This window comes from Anomaloglossus baeobatrachus, chromosome 5, assembly GCF_048569485.1.
Source record: "Anomaloglossus baeobatrachus isolate aAnoBae1 chromosome 5, aAnoBae1.hap1, whole genome shotgun sequence".
NCBI classification, from domain to species: domain Eukaryota; kingdom Metazoa; phylum Chordata; class Amphibia; order Anura; family Aromobatidae; genus Anomaloglossus; species Anomaloglossus baeobatrachus.
In genome coordinates, this window is record NC_134357.1 from 130942842 (window position 1) to 130964129 (window position 21288).

At 45.6% G+C, this 21288-nt stretch overlaps 1 protein-coding gene across 2 annotated transcripts in view; it reads left to right on the forward strand.

The window, feature by feature from the left end:
- Window positions 1–1418: 1418 nt before the first annotated feature.
- Window positions 1419–21288, forward strand: part of FBXL15 (F-box and leucine rich repeat protein 15) — a 47971-nt gene continuing 28101 nt past the window's right edge. Inside the window, exons 1-3 of one of the 2 annotated variants that reach the window (XM_075347225.1) lie at window positions 1419–1539; window positions 8383–8452; window positions 10548–10707. In XM_075347225.1, the coding sequence (XP_075203340.1) occupies window positions 8427–8452; window positions 10548–10707 (186 nt within the window). In that variant the 5' untranslated portion in view covers window positions 1419–1539; window positions 8383–8426. The remainder of the gene's footprint in view (window positions 1540–8382; window positions 8453–10547; window positions 10708–21288) is intronic. The other variant, XM_075347226.1, reaches the window with a different exon arrangement.

Genomic DNA, 21288 nt, shown 5'->3' on the forward strand with positions numbered 1-21288 from the left:
TACGTGCACCCCTGACATTACCGCAGCCCCGGCTCACTACGTGCACCTCTGACATTACCGCAGCCCCGGCTCACTACGTGCACCCCTGACATTACCGCAGCCCCGGCTCACTACGTGCACCCCTGACATTACCGCAGCCCCGGCTCACTACGTGCACCCCTGACATTACCGCAGCCCCGGCTCACTACGTGCACCCCTGACATTACCGCATCCCCGGGCTCACTACGTGCACCCCTGACATTACCGCATCCCCGGGCTCACTACGTGCACCCCTGACATTACCGCAGCCCCGGCTCACTACGTGCACACCTGACATTACCGCAGCCCCGGCTCACTACGCGCACCCCTGACATTACCGCAGCCCCGGCTCACTACGTGCACCCCTGACATTACCGCATCCCCGGGCTCACTACGTGCACTCCTGACATTACCGCAGCCCCGGCTCACTACGTGCACCCCTGACATTACCGCAGCCCCGGCTCACTACGTGCACCCCTGACATTACCGCAGCCCCGGGCTCACTACGTGCACCCCTGACATTACCGCAGCCCCGGGCTCACTACGTGCACCCCTGACATTACCGCAGCCCCGGCTCACTACGTGCACCCCTGACATTACCGCAGCCCCGGCTCACTACGTGCACCCCTGACATTACCGCAGCCCCGGCTCACTACGTGCACCCCTGACATTACCGCATCCCCGGGCTCACTACGTGCACCCCTGACATTACCGCAGCCCCGGCTCACTACGTGCACCCCTGACATTACCGCAGCCCCGGCTCACTACGTGCACCCCTGACATTACCGCATCCCCGGGCTCACTACGTGCACCCCTGACATTACCGCATCCCCGGCTCACTACGTGCACCCCTGACATTACCGCAGCCCCGGCTCACTACGTGCACCCCTGACATTACCGCAGCCCCGGGCTCACTACGTGCACCCCTGACATTACCGCAGCCCCGGCTCACTACGTGCACCCCTGACATTACCGCAGCCCCGGGCTCACTACGTGCACCCCTGACATTACCGCAGCCCCGGGCTCACTACGTGCACCCCTGACATTACCGCAGCCCCGGCTCACTACGTGCACCCCTGACATTACCGCAGCCCCGGCTCACTACGTGCACCCCTGACATTACCGCATCCCCGGGCTCACTACGTGCACTCCTGATACAGGAGCCCGAACACACCAAACGCCAGGCGGCATTTCTGAGGAGAATCTCCTCTCTATTTATAAGCATTGCACACTGTGTACAAACAAGCACTGTCACATAGGTGATGTACTCCGTGCGCTCCACCGCAGCGCCAGCCACTCACACAGCATGACAGGAGAACTTCCTGACATAACTTCCGCCTTTACCAAGATGGCGGAATGCCGGCTCCTGACGTTCAAATTATGCGACGGGCGACGGAATTGCGTCATTTGCAGTTGCCATGGGAAACCGGCAGATTTGACAGCAGACGAGCAGAGGAGGGGTTGGCTGAAGGTGGGGAGCGGCAGCCGTGAGTGTGGCGGCGTGTGCACGCGGAGCCCGAGGTTTGTCGTCTTCTATGTAACTGTTCAGTGTGGTCCGACCTATCAGCAGAGCATGTGTGTCAGTGCAGGAGCCCCGGGTGTCGGGGCTATAGGGCAGGAGCCCCCGGGTGTCGGGGCTATAGGGCAGGAGCCCCCGGGTGTCGGGGCTATAGGGCAGGAGCCCCCGGGTGTCGGGGCTATAGGGCAGGAGCCCCCGGGTGTCGGGGCTATAGGGCAGGAGCCCCCGGGTGTCGGGGCTATAGGGCAGGAGCCCCCGGGTGTCGGGGCTATAGGGCAGGAGCCCCCGGGTGTCGGGGCTATAGGGCAGGAGCCCCCGGGTGCCGGGGGTTTGTAGGGCACGGGTGTCGGGGCTATAGGGCACGAGCCCCGGGTGTCGGGGCTATAGGGCACGAGCCCCGGGGGTTTGTAGGGCAGGAGCGCCGCGGGTCGGGGGTTTGTAGGGCAGGAGCACCGCGGGTCGGGGGTTTGTAGGGCAGGAGCACCGCGGGTCGGGGGTTTGTAGGGCAGGAGCGTCGGGGGTTTGTAGGGCAGGAGCACCGCGGGTCGGGGGTTTGTAGGGCAGGAGCACCGCGGGTCGGGGGTTTGTAGGGCAGGAGCGCCGCGGGTCGGGGGTTTGTAGGGCAGGAGCGTCGGGGGTTTGTAGGGCAGGAGCGCCGCGGGTCGGGGGTTTGTAGGGCAGGAGCGCCGCGGGTCGGGGGTTTGTAGGGCAGGAGCGTCGGGGGTTTGTAGGGCAGGAGCACCGCGGGTCGGGGGTTTGTAGGGCAGGAGCACCGCGGGTCGGGGGTTTGTAGGGCAGGAGCGTCGGGGGTTTGTAGGGCAGGAGCACCGCGGGTCGGGGGTTTGTAGGGCAGGAGCACCGCGGGTCGGGGGTTTGTAGGGCAGGAGCACCGCGGGTCGGGGGTTTGTAGGGCAGGAGCGTCGGGGGTTTGTAGGGCAGGAGCACCGCGGGTCCTTCTCTAGTATCTCTGTGTTGCCTCTTACTGCTCCGTTTCGCTCTTTTATTATACTCAGATTTGATAAAGTGCTTAACCCTTCCCAATTGCACAATTTTGTTGTTTTTGGGCGCTTCCTCGAAGGCCCAGAACTTTTTTTGGTGTAGCTGCTTTGGTGCTTGCATTTTGCTGGATGAGTTGTAGTTTTCAACAACACCATTCATTTTACTACATAATATACTGGAAAGCAGTAAGAAAATCCAAGCGGGGTTCAACAGTAAAAAATATAATACAGTTCCTATGTTGTTGTTTGGATTTATTTATTTTTTTTATTCTGTTCATTGGAAAAAAAGACCTGACAAACATGATCCACAAGTAGTGATGGGTGGACTCGCAGATAACCGGGATCGGCGGGTCTAACTGGGTTAAAAAAATAACTATTTTTCAGGCCTGGAATTTATTTCGGATATCTGGCCGGATACCGGTCCCCATATCAGTCTATGGGGACCAGAATCTGGTGCTTGAAAATAGTGGTAGAAAGGATAGCAAGATTAAAGCAAGCTCATTATGTGTCAGTCTCCGTCGCTGCTGGAACTGCTGCTAGGGCCGCTCTTACATGTTCACCGCTTCCACCGGCAGTCCCGGTGTTTGTGATTGGTTGAAGTCAGTCTCGCCCCCAGCCTGTGACAAGCGTGTCTGACTGCTTGCAATAAGAGACCCTGTCTGCAGGTCACTGTAGATTGGTGTAAAAATAAATTACAAAATTGATGTAGGGTCCCCCCATATTATGATTCCCAGCCATGATAAAGCATATGGCTATAGGCCGCAGCCTCCAGCCATGTGCCTAAGGCCGGTTTCACACATCCGGCTTTTTGCCGTTTTGCCGGATCCGGCGCTCTCCCGTACAGTTAATACAGTACAATGACAGAGCAACAAGCGCCGGTCACATGCTGTCATGTGACTGGCGCATGTGACCCGGAAGTTACAGCGCTGTCATTGTACTGTATTATCTGTACGGGAGAGCGCCGGATCCGGTAAAACGGCAAAAAGACGGATGTGTGAAACCGGCCTAACTTGGCTGTGTATCAAAATAAGAGGATCTGCATGCATCTTTTTTTTTAAATTATTAAGAATAATAATAATATTATTATTTATTTTATGCTAAAGGGAACCTGTCACTAGAATTTTTGCTATGAAACTAAAAGAACCCCCTTCTGCAGCTCCTGGGCTGCATTCTAGAAAGGTTCATCTTCCTACTGGCCCCCCTTTCAGACCTAAATAAACACTTTAAAATCTTACCTTTTGGTATGCTAATGAGGTTTTCTTCTGGCCACGGGGGCGGGCTGTATTGCGTCTGTTATTCCCCCCTCCTGCCGCTGTTCACCGTCCCCCAGTGTTCATTGACATAGATGAGGCCGCCGCCCTCATGTTCCGCAGTGCTCCTGAAATCTCGGGCATGCCCAGTGGCACTATCGCGGGACTGAGCACTGCTCAAATCGCCAGCGCCGGTGATCTTATTGCGCAGGCACGAGATTATGGGCGGATACTTGGATGACGCTGGTGATGTCAATACTAGCTCACACATCACCCTGCTTGTAGGTTATACCGCTTTTTTGACCTGACAGGTTCCCTTTGAATCTCATTGACATTTTTCTGAAAGATGCCTAGAGTATGTGTACACAGACATATTTGAGGATATTTTAGAACAGTGATTCTTGAACAGTCTCATAGACCACAAAGGGAGCAGAGGCCAAGGATCAAGACTAGACTCTACAGATCCTTGTTCTCTGGAATGCTGGTCCCAGTGATCTATGGGCTGAGGATCAGTTGTGATTTGGAGAAAATGCCTTTTAAAGTGAGAGATGCTGTTTACAGTATATAGTGCCTACAAGTAGTATTCAACCCCCTGCAGATTTAGCAGGTTTGATAAGATGCAAATAAGTTAGAGCCTGCAAACTTCAAACAAGAGCAGGATTTATTAACAGATGCATAAATCTTACAGACCAACAAGTTATGTTGCTCAGTTAAATTTTAATAAATTTTCAACATAAAAGTGTGGGTCAATTATTATTCAACCCCTAGGTTTAATATTTTGTGGAATAACCCTTGTTTGCAATTACAGCTAATAATCGTCTTTTATAAGACCTGATCAGGCCGGCACAGGTCTCTGGAGTTATCTTGGCCCACTCCTCCATGCAGATCTTCTCCAAGTTATCTAGGTTCTTTGGGTGTCTCATGTGGACTTTAATCTTGAGCTCCTTCCACAAGTTTTCAATTGGGTTAAGGTCAGGAGACTGACTAGGCCACTGCAACACCTTGATTTTTTTCCCTCTTGAACCAGGCCTTGGTTTTCTTGGCTGTGTGCTTTGGGTCGTTGTCTTGTTGGAAGATGAAATGACGACCCATCTTTAGATCCTTGTTGGAGGAGCGGAGGTTCTTGGCCAAAATCTCCAGGTAGGCCGTGCTATCCATCTTCCCATGGATGCGGACCAGATGGCCAGGCCCCTTGGCTGAGAAACAGCCCCACAGCATGATGCTGCCACCACCATGCTTGACTGTAGGGATGGTATTCTTGGGGTCGTATGCAGTGCCATCCAGTCTCCAAACGTCACGTGTGTGGTTGGCACCAAAAATTTCGATCTTGGTCTCATCAGACCAGAGAACCTTGAACCAGTCTGTCTCAGAGTCCTCCAAGTGATCATGAGCAAACTGTAGACGAGCCTTGACATGACGCTTTGAAAGTAAAGGTACCTTACGGGCTCGTCTGGAACGGAGACCATTGCGGTGGAGTACGTTACTTATGGTATTGACTGAAACCAATGTCTCCACTGCCATGAGATCTTCCCTGAGCTCCTTCCTTGTTGTCCTTGGGTTAGCCTTGACTCTTCGGACAAGCCTGGCCTCGGCACGGGTGGAAACTTTCAAAGGCTGTCCAGGCCGTGGAAGGCTAACCGTAGTTCCATAAGCCTTCCACTTCCGGATGATGCTCCCAACAGTGGAGACAGATAGGCCCAACTCCTTGGAAAGGGTTTTGTACCCCTTGCCAGCCTTGTGACCCTCCACGATCTTGTCTCTGATGGCCTTGGAATGCTCCTTTGTCTTTCCCATGTTGACCAAGTATGAGTGCTGTTCACAAGTTTGGGGAGGGTCTTAGTCAGAAAAGGCTGGAAAAAGAGATAATTAATCCAAACATGTGAAGCTCATTGTTCTTTGTGCCTGAAATACTTCTTAATACTTTAGGGGAACCAAACAGAATTCTTGTGGTTTGAGGGGTTGAATAATAAATGACCCTCTGAATAAACTTTTCACAATTTAAAAAAAAAAAAAAAGAAATAACATTCTTTCTTTTTTGCTGCAGTGCATTTCACACTTCCAGGCTGATCTACAGTCCAAATGTCACAATGCCAAGTTAATTCCGAATGTGTAAACCTGCTAAATCTGCAGGGGGTTGAATACTAATTGTAGGCACTGTAAGCCCCTCTCGAAAACTACTGGCTATAGTCACGAAAAAGGTGTGAGCTTGACCAAGTTAAAGCCAAAGACCCCCAATTCAGGAACACCACAGCCCCATATACTGCTTACGGCCGTGGGTAGGTTCTGCACATCAGAGGACCCAAGCTGATGTCGGCCACCCCCGAAGGTGATAACACCTGACTGATAGGGGGTCAAGATTCTGGACCTCATGATCTTATATTCATGACCTATTTCATTGTTTAAGTCATCACTATAAGAGGAATGTGCAATGTTAAAATCTATATATATATATTTTTTTTTAACTCCATGTGAAACAAAATATAACAAATCTATTCCACCTTATTACTACTTAATCAGAAAAATAAAACCTATAGAGCTTTGCCAATTAATTAAAAAGGTATCTTTGGTGGCAACAAGAAGACAAAAAAGTGGTCTTTAAAGGCAAAAATGGCCAGTTCCCTATGAGGTTAATGAGTGAAATATGTTGAATGTTTGTGTAGTAACATTTTGCTCTGATGTTTTATCCCGTGCTGCGGTCACATGTGCCCTGGTGATCATTATGCAGCAGCTACTGTCAGGATTTGATACCTTTTATATAGAGCCAGTGCTATCTGGAAATGTAAGCTCACATGTCTACAGTTTTTACAAGGGGTGATCAGACTGTTCCTGAACATTTGCACTTTGTGTCAGGAGTTCTTTATGTTGTGTTTCTGGTTAATGGTGAGATGCAGGAAGGAGGCTCCGACGCTACATTGGGATGTGAGGAACTAGCAGGACCAGGTACTACAAAGCCGGACATCCTAATAATAATGATCATGGTCTACGTTCTATCTTTTTTGTGCTCCTCTATTAATTTTACGTGGCAATAATTTTATTCAAGTTCAGCCGACGATCATTACAATATCTTTTGCCGATTATAATATGAAATTATACCATATAGACTATTTAGAGGGACAAGCCATTGGATAGAAGACCTTAGAAAACGTGTATGATGTCGAGAGTGGAAAGGTTAGGGTTGTGTTGTCTAAACTGGGATCGACTTAGAAATGATAAGGCTATGTGCGCACTTTGCGTTCAGTTACTTGCAGTTGTAAACGCATCCTCTTGGAGAAATTGTCTTTGTCAAATTTGGTTTTGACCACAAAAACGCTAAAAATACGCATGCATTTTAACCGCGTTTTGACCGCGTATTTACCGCGTTTTACATGCTTTTTCATTGCTTAAAGTCAGATGCGGTTTCAATAAAAAAACACTACTAAATAAAGTTTAACATTCAAACACTATGAAAAAAAGATAACAAAAATAATGCTTAAAATCGTACACACTAGCTTATTTTATTAAAATGATAACTGTTAGCTAATATTTATGTTTCAAATAACGTTAAATTATTTATTTTCATTAATTTAATTGTCGGACTATGTGTGTGTATGTAAAGGGACATATCATGCCCTTAATATAATGTCAAAAACGCATTTGTTTATTTTGTCATAAAAGCATGTTTTCTGCATCAAAAAAGCAAGTAAAACGCTAGGATTTTGATTTTGGATGCGTTTTGAAAGTTCTCATTGACTTTAATGTTAGCAAAACGCTGCCAAAATGGCAAAAACAATTGACATGTTGCTTCTTTAAACGCAGAGATTTTGACAAACTTTCTGCAACTGAAACGCTGCGTTTTTAACAGCATTGTGCGCACAAGAAAGCCCCATTTCCCATAGACTTTGCATAAAAATCAAAACGCATTCATTTTTGCATTAAAACGCTGCAGTGGAAAACGCTGCGGAAACGCATGAAAAAACGCAACGTGCGCACACAGCCTAAAGGCCGCTTTACACGCTGCGACATCATTCAAGTGATCTCGTTGGGGTCACGGAGTTTGTGACGCACATCCGGTCGCTTTAGCGATGCCGCTGCGTGTGACACCTTTGAGCGATTTTGCATCGTTGCAAAAACTTGCAAAATCGCTCATCGGTGACATGCCCCCCTATTCTCTAATATCGTTGCTGCAGCAGTAACGAAGTTGTTCCTGCGGCAGCGCACATCGCTCCGTGTGACACCGCAGGAACAAGGAAGCTCTCCTTACCTGCCTCCCGGCCGCTATGCGGAAGGAAGGAGTTGGGCGGAATGCTTGTCCCGCTCATCTCCGCCCCTCCGCTTCTATTGGGCGGCGGTTCAGTGACGTCACTGTGACACTGAACGAACCGCCCCCTTAGAAAGGAGGCATTTTGCCGGTCACAGAGCCGTCGCTAGGCAGGTAAGTCCGTGTGACGGGTCCGGGCGATGTTGTGCGACACGGGCAGAGATTTGCCCATGTCGCACAACAGATGGGGGCGGATACCCACGCTAGCGATATCAATACCAATATCGCAGCGTGTAAAGCGGCCTTTAGGGAGGAACTAAAACTGCAATAAATTAATTGAATCGTTTTGTTTCTCTGTAGCCGGCAAGCCTTCTACATATCATAGATTTCCAATCACCTGTAAGATGGCCAAGGACAAGGTCAATGGCAGGTAAGTTGATTAGTTTGTGTAGAGGTCTTCTGCTTTCTTTCCTCATGACTTTTTCTAATACTATACTTACCTAATTATACTTCTAGAATAATCCTAAAGATCTGGCCTTCTGAAAATAGAGCTCCTTTTTAACTAATTCAGCCACCGACTATTTTTGTTTTTCTCGTTTTCGTTTTTTCTCCCCTTCTTCTACGAGCCATAACTTTTTTTTATAATTTTTCCATCAATATAGCCATTTGCGGGCTTATGTTTTGTGAGACAAGTTGTACTTTTGAATGACACCATTCATTCTGCCTCTTATTTTACTGAAAAACAGGAAAAAAATTCTTAGTGCGGTGAAGTTGTAAAAATAGATGCAATTGCACAATTGTTTTTTATTTACCATGTTCACTATTTGGTACAACTGACCTGACATTATAATTCCCCAGGCTAATGCGCGTTTGTAGATACCCAACATGTATATTTTTACTCTTTATCTAAGTGGTGAAAAAATGTTTGCCAAAAAAAAGAGTACTTTTGTCTCCATTTTCCGAGACCCGTAATGTTCTCGCTTTTCTGGATCTGGGGCTCAGTGACGGCTTATTTTTGCGTCTTGAGCTGGCGTTTTTAATTCTACCATTTCGGCATAGATGCAATGTTTTGATCGCCTGTGTACACCCCTCACATTTTTGTAAATATGTTATTATCTCTTTACAACACTGTAGATACAATGTATAAATGATACAATGTAAAGTAGTCAGTGTACAGCCTGTATAACTGTAAATTTGGTGTGTCCTCTAAACGCAACACACAGCCATAATGTCAAAACCACTGGCAACAAAAGTGCAAACACCCCTAAGGCTGCTTTCACACATCCGGTTTTTGCTGAGCGGCACAATACGGCGCTTTGCAGAAAAAGCGCAACCATTTTTATTTTTTTTTTTGTTTTTTTCCGCATAGACTTGCATTAGCGCCATATTGTGCCGCATGGCCTTGCGTTGCGTCCGTTTTTTGCCGGATGCGGTATATTTAGCCCATGCGGCGGCCGGATGGAACGTTGCCTGGCACGTATTTTTGTGCGGCAAAAAAAACGCATCGCGATATGGCGCAATTTACAATGCAAGCCTATGGACACCGGATTCGACGTCCTGCGTTAAAAAACGCATCCGGCGGCCAGATGCGGTTTTTTGAACTGCGCATGCTCACTATCAAGCCGCATCCGTCGAAAAACGGACGGGCTGCATGAAAAAACGTATGCAACGGATCCATTTTTTTCGACGCATCCGTTGCATAGGTTTTTGAGCCGGATTGAGCCGCACTACAAAAACCGGATGTGTGCAAGCAGCCTAAGTAAAAATGTCCAACTGTTATACTATGGGGCAGTGCCGGATAAGCATTTTTTGTCACGCCGATGTTGTGTGTTGAGTTACTTAGAGGGCACATCAAATTTACGGTATGTGCGCACGTTGCGTACTAGCCCAGCACCGTAAAAGGTGTGCTTCAGAGCGCAGCTGAAAAGCTCCGTTCTGAAGCGCATGGTGCCGGCGAGAACGTGCGCTCTGCCTGCAGCTCCTGCCATAGACAGAGCAGGAGCTGCCGGCAAAGCGCACGGAAGAAGTGACATGTCACTTCTTTTTGCGCAGCGCTTCGGCAGTAGCCGAAGCGCTGCGCTCTGAGACGCCACGTGCGCACGGCCCCTGCACAATCTCCATAGACTGTGCAGGGGACGCAGGACGCATGCAGTTACGCTGCGCTGCAAAGCGCAGCGTAACTGCATGAATTTACGCAACGTGCGCACATAGCCTAACCCTGTTCTACAAGCTGTACACTGACTATATTGTATCAGTGTCATATCTTCATTGTTGTCCCATGAAAACATATAATATAATATAATAGAATACAGTATTTACAAAAAATGTGAGGGGTGTACTCACTTTTGTGATATACTGTAGCATCCAATTTTCTCACATCGGATGATATTTGCCAGTGTGACCCCGGCCGTATCCGGAGAGTACAAATGGAAGGGCAAACGGTCTCTTGAAATGATGCTATATTTTAATGCATAGAATTCCCCAGATAATGATGCTTTAACTCTTCCTTTCCTCTTGCTCCACAGCCTGCACTTGCTAGATCTGCCTTGGGAAGATGTTCTGGTTCCTCATATTCTTTCCTATTTACCCTTGAGGCACATAATAAGTCTGCAGAGGGTCAGTAAAGCTTTCCAGTCTCTGGTCCAGCTCTATTTGGCCAATTGTCGCAGCTTCGACTCCACTCAGGTAAATTATTAAATAACTCTATGGTCCTCATGTAACCCAACGGTCTAAGGCTAGTTTCACACTTGTCGCGGCCCGAGAATGAAATGCAATGACCGGTCCGGGCATCATCGGACATGTGAACTCGGCCTTACAGTAATTCTCTTTGTTGCCCATAGTACACAATCAGAACTCTGCTTTCATTTTACTACACCAGATTGACTTTTAGGCTGGGGACACACGGGCATTAATGCAAGTCAGTCACAAAACAATCGGCTCCTGCTCTGCTGGAGTGTAAGCTGAGTGTAATGCCACTGTCATGCGATCCTGCAATTGCAGTACAGCCGCAGAGGACAGGGCTGGCGCTGCGGAGGAGAGGGAGGGAATATTCTCCCCATCGCCTCCATTATCAGCTGCTACGATTTTCACACTGCACTCGCGTTACACCGGTGTAATGTGAGTGCAGTGCGATGTTTCTCTCGCACCCATAGACTTGTATGGGTGTGAGAGAAAACAAATCAGATTCCACCCGCAGCATGCTGTTTTCTCGGTCCAGTTTGGGCTGAGAAAAAAAAAACGCTCATGGGAGCGGACCCATAGAGTAATATTGGTCGGAGTGGAATGCGATTCTCCTTTTTTTTTTTTTTTTTTTTTTTTTTTTTTTTATCTCATTCCACTTGCTCCGTTTTAATCGCCATGTGTCCTCACTCTTAGATTTCCTATTTTTTTCGTAACACTTGTCTGTGACTTATGCAAACTAAAACAGGGTTCAAGTCTAGTTAAAAGTAGATTCCTAATGTACTGTATGTACAGTTAGGTCCAGAAATATTTGGACAGTGACACAAGTTTTGTTATTTTAGCTGTTTACAAAAACATGTTCAGAAATACAATTATATATATAATATGGGCTGAAAGTGCACACTCCCAGCTGCAATATGAGAGTTTTCACATCCAAATCGGAGAAAGGGTTTAGGAATCATAGCTCTGTAATGCATAGCCTCCTCTTTTTCAAGGGACCAAAAGTAATTGGACAAGGGACTTTAAGGGCTGTAATTAACTCTGAAGGCGTCTCCCTCGTTAACCTGTAATCAATGAAGTAGTTAAAAGGTCTGGGGTTGATTACAGGTGTGTGGTTTTGCATTTGGAAGCTGTTGCTGTGACCAGACAACATGCGGTCTAAGGAACTCTCAATTGAGGTGAAGCAGAACATTCTGAGGCTGAAAAAAAAGAAAAAATCCATCAGAGAGATAGCAGACATGCTTGGAGTAGCAAAATCAACAGTCGGGTACATTCTGAGAAAAAAGGAATTGACTGGTGAGCTTGGGAACTCAAAAAGGCCTGGGCGTCCACGGATGACAACAGTGGTGGATGATCGCCGCATACTTTCTTTGGTGAAGAAGAACCCGTTCACAACATCAACTGAAGTCCAGAACACTCTCAGTGAAGTAGGTGTATCTGTCTCTAAGTCAACAGTAAAGAGAAGACTCCATGAAAGTAAATACAAAGGGTTCACATCTAGATGCAAACCATTCATCAATTCCAAAAATAGACAGGCCAGAGTTAAATTTGCTGAAAAACACCTCATGAAGCCAGCTCAGTTCTGGAAAAGTATTCTATGGACAGATGAGACCAAGATCAACCTGTACCAGAATGATGGGAAGAAAAAAGTTTGGAGAAGAATGGGAACGGCACATGATCCAAGGCACACCACATCCTCTGTAAAACATGGTGGAGGCAACGTGATGGCATGGGCATGCATGGCTTTCAATGGCACTGGGTCACTTGTGTTTATTGATGACATAACAGCAGACAAGATTAGCCGGATGAATTCTGAAGTGTACCGGGATATACTTTCAGCCCAGATTCAGCCAAATGCTGCAAAGTTGATCGGACGGCGCTTCATAGTACAGATGGACAATGACCACAAGCATACAGCCAAAGCTACCCAGGAGTTCATGAGTGCAAAAAAGTGGAACATTCTGCAATGGCCAAGTCAATCACCAGATCTTAACCCAATTGAGCATGCATTTCACTTGCTCAAATCCAGACTTAAGACGGAAAGACCCACAAACAAGTAAGACCTGAAGGCTGCGGCTGTAAAGGCCTGGCAAAGCATTAAGAAGGAGGAAACCCAGCGTTTGGTGATGTCCATGGGTTCCAGACTTAAGGCAGTGATTGCCTCCAAAGGATTCGCAACAAAATATTGAAAATAAATTTTTTTTTTTGGGTTTGGTTTATTTGTCCAATTACTTTTGACCTCCTAAAATGTGGAGTGTTTGTAAAGAAATGTGACAATTCCTACAATTTCTATCAGATATTTTTGTTCAAACCTTCAAATTAAACGTTACAATCTGCACTTGAATTCTGTTGTAGAGGTTTCATTTCAAATCCAATGTGGTGGCATGCAGATCCCAACTCGCGAAAATTGTGTCACTGTCCAAATATTTCTGGACCTAACTGTATGTGTGTATAATTATATATTATCTATATTGTCTTTCCCTCTGCAAGAGGCAGTGAGTACGATAATAGACATATGATCGTTCCAAGGCAGAGTGGTCCCGTAACGGGATGCCATCGGTGTAACAACTCTGTTAGGCTGCTTTCACACCTCCGGTTTCTGCAATGCGGCACAATCCGGCACTTTGCAGGAAAATCGCAACCGTTTTTTTTTTGCTGCCGGTTGCGTTTTTTTCTGCATAGACTTTAATTAGTGCCGCATTGTGCCGCATGGCCTTGCGTTCCATCCGATTTTTGCCGCATGAGGCAGATTTAGCCAATGCGGCGGCCGGATGGAATGTTGCCTGGCACGTTTTTTCGTGCGGCAAAAAAAAATGCATCGCGCCGCATTCTACCGATGCGGCGCATTTTTCAATTCATGCCTATGGTGGCCGGATGCGGCGCGATGCGGCAAAAACCGCATCCGGCCGCCGCATGCGGTTTTTGCCACTGCACATGCTCAGTAGCATGCCGCAAGCGGCAAAAAACGGACGGGCCGCATGGGAAAAACTTATGCAAAGGATGCGGTGTTTTCACCGCATCCGTTGCATAGCTTGCACAGCCGGATTGAGCCGCAGAGCTAAAACTGGATGTGTGAAAGCAGCCTTAGTAAAAATTTCTTCTCTCCTTAACCCCTTCAGGACCTTGGCATTTTCCGTTTTTTTTTTTTTTTCCTCCCCATCTTCCAAGAACCATAACTTTTTTTTTTTTTTGCGGAATGAGTTGTACTTTTTAATGACACCATTCATTTTGTAAAAATAGGAAAAGAAATTCTACATGCAGTGAAATTGCAAAAAAAGTGCAATGCCACAATTATTTTTTTTTCTTTTGATTTTTTTTTTTAATTTTACCATGTTCACTTTATGATTAGTATGATTTTCTATGTCAGTACAAGTACGTAGAAAACGAAACATATACGGTTTTCTTTTTTATGTAAGTGGTGAAAAATTTTTCAGAAATTAAGAAAAAAAAATAAACTTGCTTTTGGTGCCATTTGCTGAAAACCATAACGATTTTATTTTTCGGGATTTATGGCCAAGTGCTTATTTTTTGCGCCCTGAGTTGTTGTTTTTACTGACTGATACCATTTTTGGGTAGATAAAATGTTTTTATGATCTCTTATTGTATTTTGATTTTTTTTTTTTTTTTTTTTTTTTTTTTTTTTTAGGTGGCCCAAAAAAATGCAATTCTGGCATTTTAAATTTTTTTTTTGGTTTTTGCCGTTACGCTGTTTACTGATCGGATAATTTTATTTTAGATTTTGATCGGACATTTCTGGATACCAAATGTGTGTATTTTTTAGGTTTTATTTTAAATGGGCAAAAGGGGGGTGATTGGAGCTTTTTTTTTTTTTTCCCCTTATATTTTTAAAAACTTTTTTTTATTTACTAGTCCTCTTAGGATGATCGCAGCTTCAAGTCCCCTATCACCTTTGTTATACAGAGCAGTAATCATGATAACCTATGAATGCCGACTCACAGCCGGCCTTCACAGGGGGATCGTCATGACGGACGAAAGGGTTAAAGAGCAAAGTCATCAAGTGCGGAGCTGGCACACAAATGTCACCAATGCTCTGGTGAGTCCATAACTAACGTTTCAAACCTCATCTGACAGGAGCTGCAGTACATGGGTTTCCATAGCTGAGCAGCTGCATACAGGCCTTACATCACCAAGCACAAGGCTAAGTGTTAGAGGGTGTAAACCGCCACCCCTGGAGTCATACATTTTCACTTCTCTGTCTTATTGTCTGATAGATGAGTATGAGTTTGGTGACTATTTGCTGGCACAAAGAAGTGAAGCAGGTGTTAGTTTGGTGGATGTTATGGAGTTCCTTTCCAGGGGCTGGGTTCAGCCTCTCAGTTTCAGTGAAGGAAAATCTTAATACTTCAGTATACAGACAGATGCTTCCAACTTTGAGAGAAGAGTTTTTGGAAGGCAATTTTCTGTTCAGCATCACTGAGCCCCAGTTCACAAAGTAAGGTCCATAAAGGCATGGTTAGAAGAAGTTTGATATGGAAGACCTTGGCAATTACAAGACCTCATCCCCTTCAAACACCTTTGGGATGAACTAGAACAGATATTGCGAGCCAGGGCCTTTAGTCCAACATCAGTTTCTGACCTAATACCGTATGACCCATCTTTTAAAAACCAGAAAGTGGGACAGAAAAATGGCAATTTTTATATGCCCCCCACAGCACAACCTCCCCATGTAGTATGATGTCCCCACAGTGTACATGCACAGATCTCCCATATCAATATACACACGGCTCTGTGACATCAGTGCGCACACCCGTACACACACGGCTCTGCGACATCAGTGCGCACCCGTACACACACGGCTCTGCGACATCAGTGCGCACCCGTACACGCACGGCTCTGCGACATCAGTGCGCACCCGTACACGCACGGCTCTGCGACATCAGTGCGCACCCGTACACGCACGGCTCTGCGACATCAGTGCGCACCCGTACACGCACAGGTCTGCGACATCAGTGCGCACCCGTACACGCACAGGTCTGCGACATCAGTGCGCACCCGTACACGCACAGGTCTGCGACATCAGTGCGCACCCGTACACGCACAGGTCTGCGACATCAGTGCGCACCCGTACACGCACAGGTCTGCGACATCAGTGCGCACCCGTACACGCACAGGTCTGCAACATCAGTGCGCACCCGTACACGCACAGGTCTGCTAAATCAATACACACCACTGCTTTCCCACACACCAAAATTAGAAAGCCTTCTCAAAAGAGGGGATGGTATTCTAGCTGTAAAATATTATGGAGAGGGGACTCAATACTAATACCTATGGATTTAGACTGGGATGTCATAAAAGCTCATATAGGTACCATAATACTTTTGTCCACAAAGTGTAGATTTAGAATACAAAATACTAGCTGCCTTCAGCCACCATTTAGAGGGAGCTCACTATTAAAGGGAACCTGTCAGCTGCAATATGCACCCAGAACCATGAGCAATTCTTAGTGCGTATTGCTAATCCCTGCCTAACCGTCCCTGTATCTAGTAGCATAGAATAAGAGATCTTTAGAAAAAGTATGTCTAAAGATCTTTTATCATATACTAATGAGGCCAGCAACTAGTCACAAGGGCGTTACTTCCCTTGGCTAGTCGGTCCCCTTAGCATGTTAGCACACCCCATGGTTGCTGTCACCTCTGCTGCCACCGCTGGTTTTCGGCTCAGTGCGCATGATCAGAAGACGCGGACTTCCAGTTATGCGCACCATAAAGCCTAGTGTACGTGTGCTGCCCCAGCAGTGTATCGAACTGCTCGGATCCGGGGGTGGTGATCGTTCGTGGCTCGAGGGTCTCCGGACACGGGGGCTTAGGGGCCACACTCAAATGGAAGGGAGTATTTACAGGGGATTTGGTGTAGTTTGTGACGCCACCCGTGATGTGCGGTAATTGGGAGTACCGCCGCTACCGTAGGGAGTACCCGGGGTGATGGAGTGGGCCAGCTTGGTGACGTTGCCCTCCATGGGTAGGGGTAGGCCCCGGGACTCTCGTGGGAGATGCGGGGACGTAGTGCAGGGGTCAGTCGGGTACTCACTCAGCAATGAAGCAGACGATGATAACAGGGTAAACAAAGTCTCTAAACGCCGTTGCCTCTCGAGGGGCACTCGCCCGTGTCCCGTCCTCCACAGTACTGCCGGTGGTCTGTAACCTGCCTTCTGGCACTAAGTTTTAAATTGTCCGTTGTGGCCTGGTAGCTTTGAGCTGTCCGGGCCCCGCTCCCCACTGTGGCTAAGTGGAGGAGCCTGCTCTCAGCAGCTCACGCTTGGGATTTCAGTGGGCTGCTTGCTAGGAAAGCCCTATCCCTCTCGTTGCGCTAGTGCACCCGATCTTTGAGCTGGTGGGAACAGTCCATAAAGGCCCCGTTCTCCGCAGGTTAATTGCCGGGTTGCCTGAAGCTTCTCCCCGACCTAGGGTCCGTGTACCACGTCATGCCTTCAGTCCCGGACCGGTGATAGGATCAGGCTGCCGGCCGTCGTCCTCGACGGGTCCCAGGCACCTAGCCTCAATGCCCTGCGACTGGGGGTCCGACTCCTCTAGGTCCAGACCACCGTCTGCGACCTAGTTTACTTCTCCCCTGGGAGCTCCAACTCCCAGCTCCCTCAGAGCTCCTCACAGCTCGAGGGCTACCACTGAACTGACTTGACACCTCCCACCTCCCTGTCTGATCCCTAGGTGGGCGGCCCTATTACAGCGTAAGCAGCCTACTGGTGTGCCTGACAGGTGTGGTGCAAAGTGTATCTTGGATTTGTGAATGCTGGTAGAGGCAGTACTGTAGGATAGAGACCCAGAACCATGGGGGGTTGAATACTGCACGGGTAGGGCAGTTTTTGCAGTACCCTGTGATGACCTGAATAGTCCAGGGGCGTCACATACGCGTCCCGGCTTCAAACTGGTTTAATGCTCATGACCGGAAATCCAGCGACATTCTGATCGTGTGCACTGAGACAAAAACTGCTCATGGTTCTGGGTGCACATTGCACCTGATACGTTCCCTTTGATACTAAGGATGACTCTATGCAGTGAGCTCCCTCTAATAGTTGCTGTGTTGAGGGTGTTGTGTTTTGACTTTGTGTCTGTAGGGTATTTGTATCAGATAAAGTTTCAGCCATTAAATATATGTATAATGAATTTGATCCACACACAATTTTAAATCTATTTAACAAAAAAAAAATAAATATAAAAAAGATGGCGCTCCTGTGTGGGACCTTACTACACAAATTTGTGTGTGGTGTGAGGTGCACACTCACCTGATGGTGTTGTACAGCAGGTACAACACTGATGATGGTACTGGAGAGGTATTGCAGGTTTTGCTGCTCCTTGTCAGCGGGGATCCTGTCCTCCTGACTCCGCAGGATTCTGCTCACACCATCGAGATTCCACGTGCCGTGTGCAGCCGCCGGACCGGCGTCTGCTAGCAGCTCCTCCTCCGGGTCGGACGGTCCCGTGATCAGGATTGCGGTGATTCACCAGCCCCCGGTGATGGTGTTAATTGGATGGTACGATCCTGTTTCTGGCTGCAGCGGCCCCGTGAGCTCCCAAAAGGAGATAGAGATGCAAGGGAAAATAGGAAAAATCACGGTATCGCCGCGCTGCACAGAGGTAGTAGTAGTAGGATTAATGTGGTGAATTATTTATTAGAAGATACATGCCACTACGCGTTTTGGGGGTACATCCTCCCCCTTCCTCAGGTAGCAATCAAAGACAGATAATTTGGGTTTTATATACACAACCGGAAAAGAAAAGAGAAAAAAAAACAAACACATTTTCACCAATCAGGTTGGATCCCCAACAGGATAAAATCGTTAAAACAATTAATTAATTAAGAGGATGCCCCTGTGCGGGGTATTCACCTCAAACATTAAGATAAAAACCAGTTATATGTACTAATTCATAAAATGTTAAAAACCTTAATAAATTACACTAAAATTATTGGTAGATACGGAATATCCTACCCACGTGTAGAAAATTAAATACACATTACCATATTAGCACTATTGATTGGAATGAATGTAAAAAATATAAATTATATAAAATATGCATATTGCAAAAACCCCATTCACTTCCCATGGTAATTTCCTTATATAGAGGATCCTTTTGGATACTTTGTGGAATTGAGTAATAAAAGATGGATGAACCAATATGTAGAGTATCCTATTGTGTGATTAATCATCTTGAAAAGGACTTTGATTCCCATGGACGACTGGAATTGCTTGGCTGAATGTAATGCATCGGGGTTAGTAGAGGGGATCAATTTTTGGAGAGGATTAATTTTCAAGAAAAGAGGGGGAAAGAAAAAATGGGATGGGATTCTCCTTTGTAGTATACACGTATAACCATGTACATACACGTGTACTCATATGTGCACATAGATTATTGCATACCAATACAGAGTGAAAAAGGATCTCATGACAGATGACACAGATACTGGAAGCTCGTAGAACGGGAGTCCTTCTGGATATTTAAACTAGCCACCTTACATCCCGAACGACTAAATATAATGACGGAGCGAGTTAAATAGGGCCAAATGTGATGAAGTTGAATACCAGTACGGAGTAATATTAAAATCAGCGAATAATTAATAATTTTATCCATAACCATAAATTGAAGGATAGGAACTCATGGCTATTATTCTCTTGTATACATATATATAAAAAAATCAAAAATCAATGTATTGATTTTATATTTTTATTGTAATATTTTATAATTTATTATTAATTCTACTATTTGGGTTCACTGATCTCCTGTCCGTCGTACATTGATGGACAGGAATCTGTGACCATCATAACATTTTTTACAATTATATAATTTTTGTATTTTTTTGATTTACATAATTTTTTTTGATCGCAATTTGTTTTATCCATTGTTTCTACCAACCAATTTAATTGATAGGTGTCTATTAACTTACTCGTTCCATAATTGATGAGCCAACCACCTGAATTTATTCAGATGGATCCTTTTTCACTCTGTATTGGTATGCAATAATCTATGTGCACATATGAGTACACGTGTATGTGTATGTACATGGTTATACGTGTATACTACAAAGGAGAATCCCATCCCATTTTTTCTTTCCCCCTTTTTTCTTGAAAATCCTCTCCAAAAATTAATTCTCTACAGAAATTGATCCCCTCTACTAACCTCGATGTATTACATTCAGCCAAGCAATTCCAGTCGTCCATGGGAATCAAAGTCCTATTCAAGATGATTAATCACACAATAGGATACTCTATATATCGGTTCATCCATCTTTTATTACTCAATTCCACGAAGTATCCAAAAGGATCCTCTATATAAGGAAATCGCCATGGGAAGTGAATGGGGTTTTTGCAATATGCACATTTTAAATAATTTTATATTTTTTACATTAATTCCAATCAATAGTGCTAATATGGTAATGTGTATTTAATTTTCTACACGTGGGTAGGATATTCCGTATCTACCAATAATTTTAGTGTAATTTATTAAGGTTTTTAACATTTTATGAATTAGTACATATAACTCTTTTTTATCTTAATGTTTGAGGTGAATACCCCGCACAGGGGCATCCTAATTAATTGTTTTAATGATTTTATCCCGTTGGGGATCCAACCTGATTGGGGAAAATATGTGTTTTGGTTTTTTTTTTTTCTTTTTTTCTTTTCCGGTTGTGTATGTAAAACCCAAATTGTCTCTTTGATTGCTACCTGAGGAAGGGGTGGGATGTACCCCCGAAACGCATAGTGGCATGTATCTTCTAATAAAAAATAATTCACCACATTAATCCTACTACTACTACCTCTGTGCAGCGCGGCGATACCGTGATTTTTCCTATTTTCCCTTGCAAATATATAACCTTATTTGAAATGAATTCAATATTTTCTACATATGCAAACTGGCCAAAATGTTGTATCACGCGATAAATTTCTCTCAAGGTCTCCTCCTGTAGATAGGGCAGACATAGAAAAAATATCCTGAGATGAATTAAGTCCCTGCTAAAGAATCAATTGTGTGATATGAAGCAATCAATATAATTTCACTCAAATTCATTCTCTTCTTTAATCAATAATTATTCAGTAAGGTAATTGAAATGAGCAATGTAGGAAAATATCCATCATCTTTGCAGTCACACGTTATCAATGAAGATGTTATAAAGGCCAGACACCTCAATGTGAGATCGGAGCTGAAGCGTTGACCTTTTATACTCTGAGCAGTAGGTGGCACGGCTGGGTGACAAATGATGTTACCAGGCTGACAAAGCCCGTTAGATAATAGAGAAATCCAATTTCAAACAAGGCAGCTTAGGTTCTGGAAATATCCAAGAAACAAATCAATAATTGCTGCTTAGTGCAATATATTTTCTGATATATTTCATGACAAATGACCAATAAATACGAGCAGAGTATTTCTATTTGCAGAGTGCATCTCTGGTATACATGTGTTAATGGGATTACTGTTACTGATTGTCCTTCATAAATACACTTTGATTTTGACTATCCAATATCTGTACAGTGTAACACTCCTGCTTTAATTTGCTATTAGCTCAATTTTATGTAGATGACATTGTAGTCATAGCCAGGCTATTGGGGACTTCTGT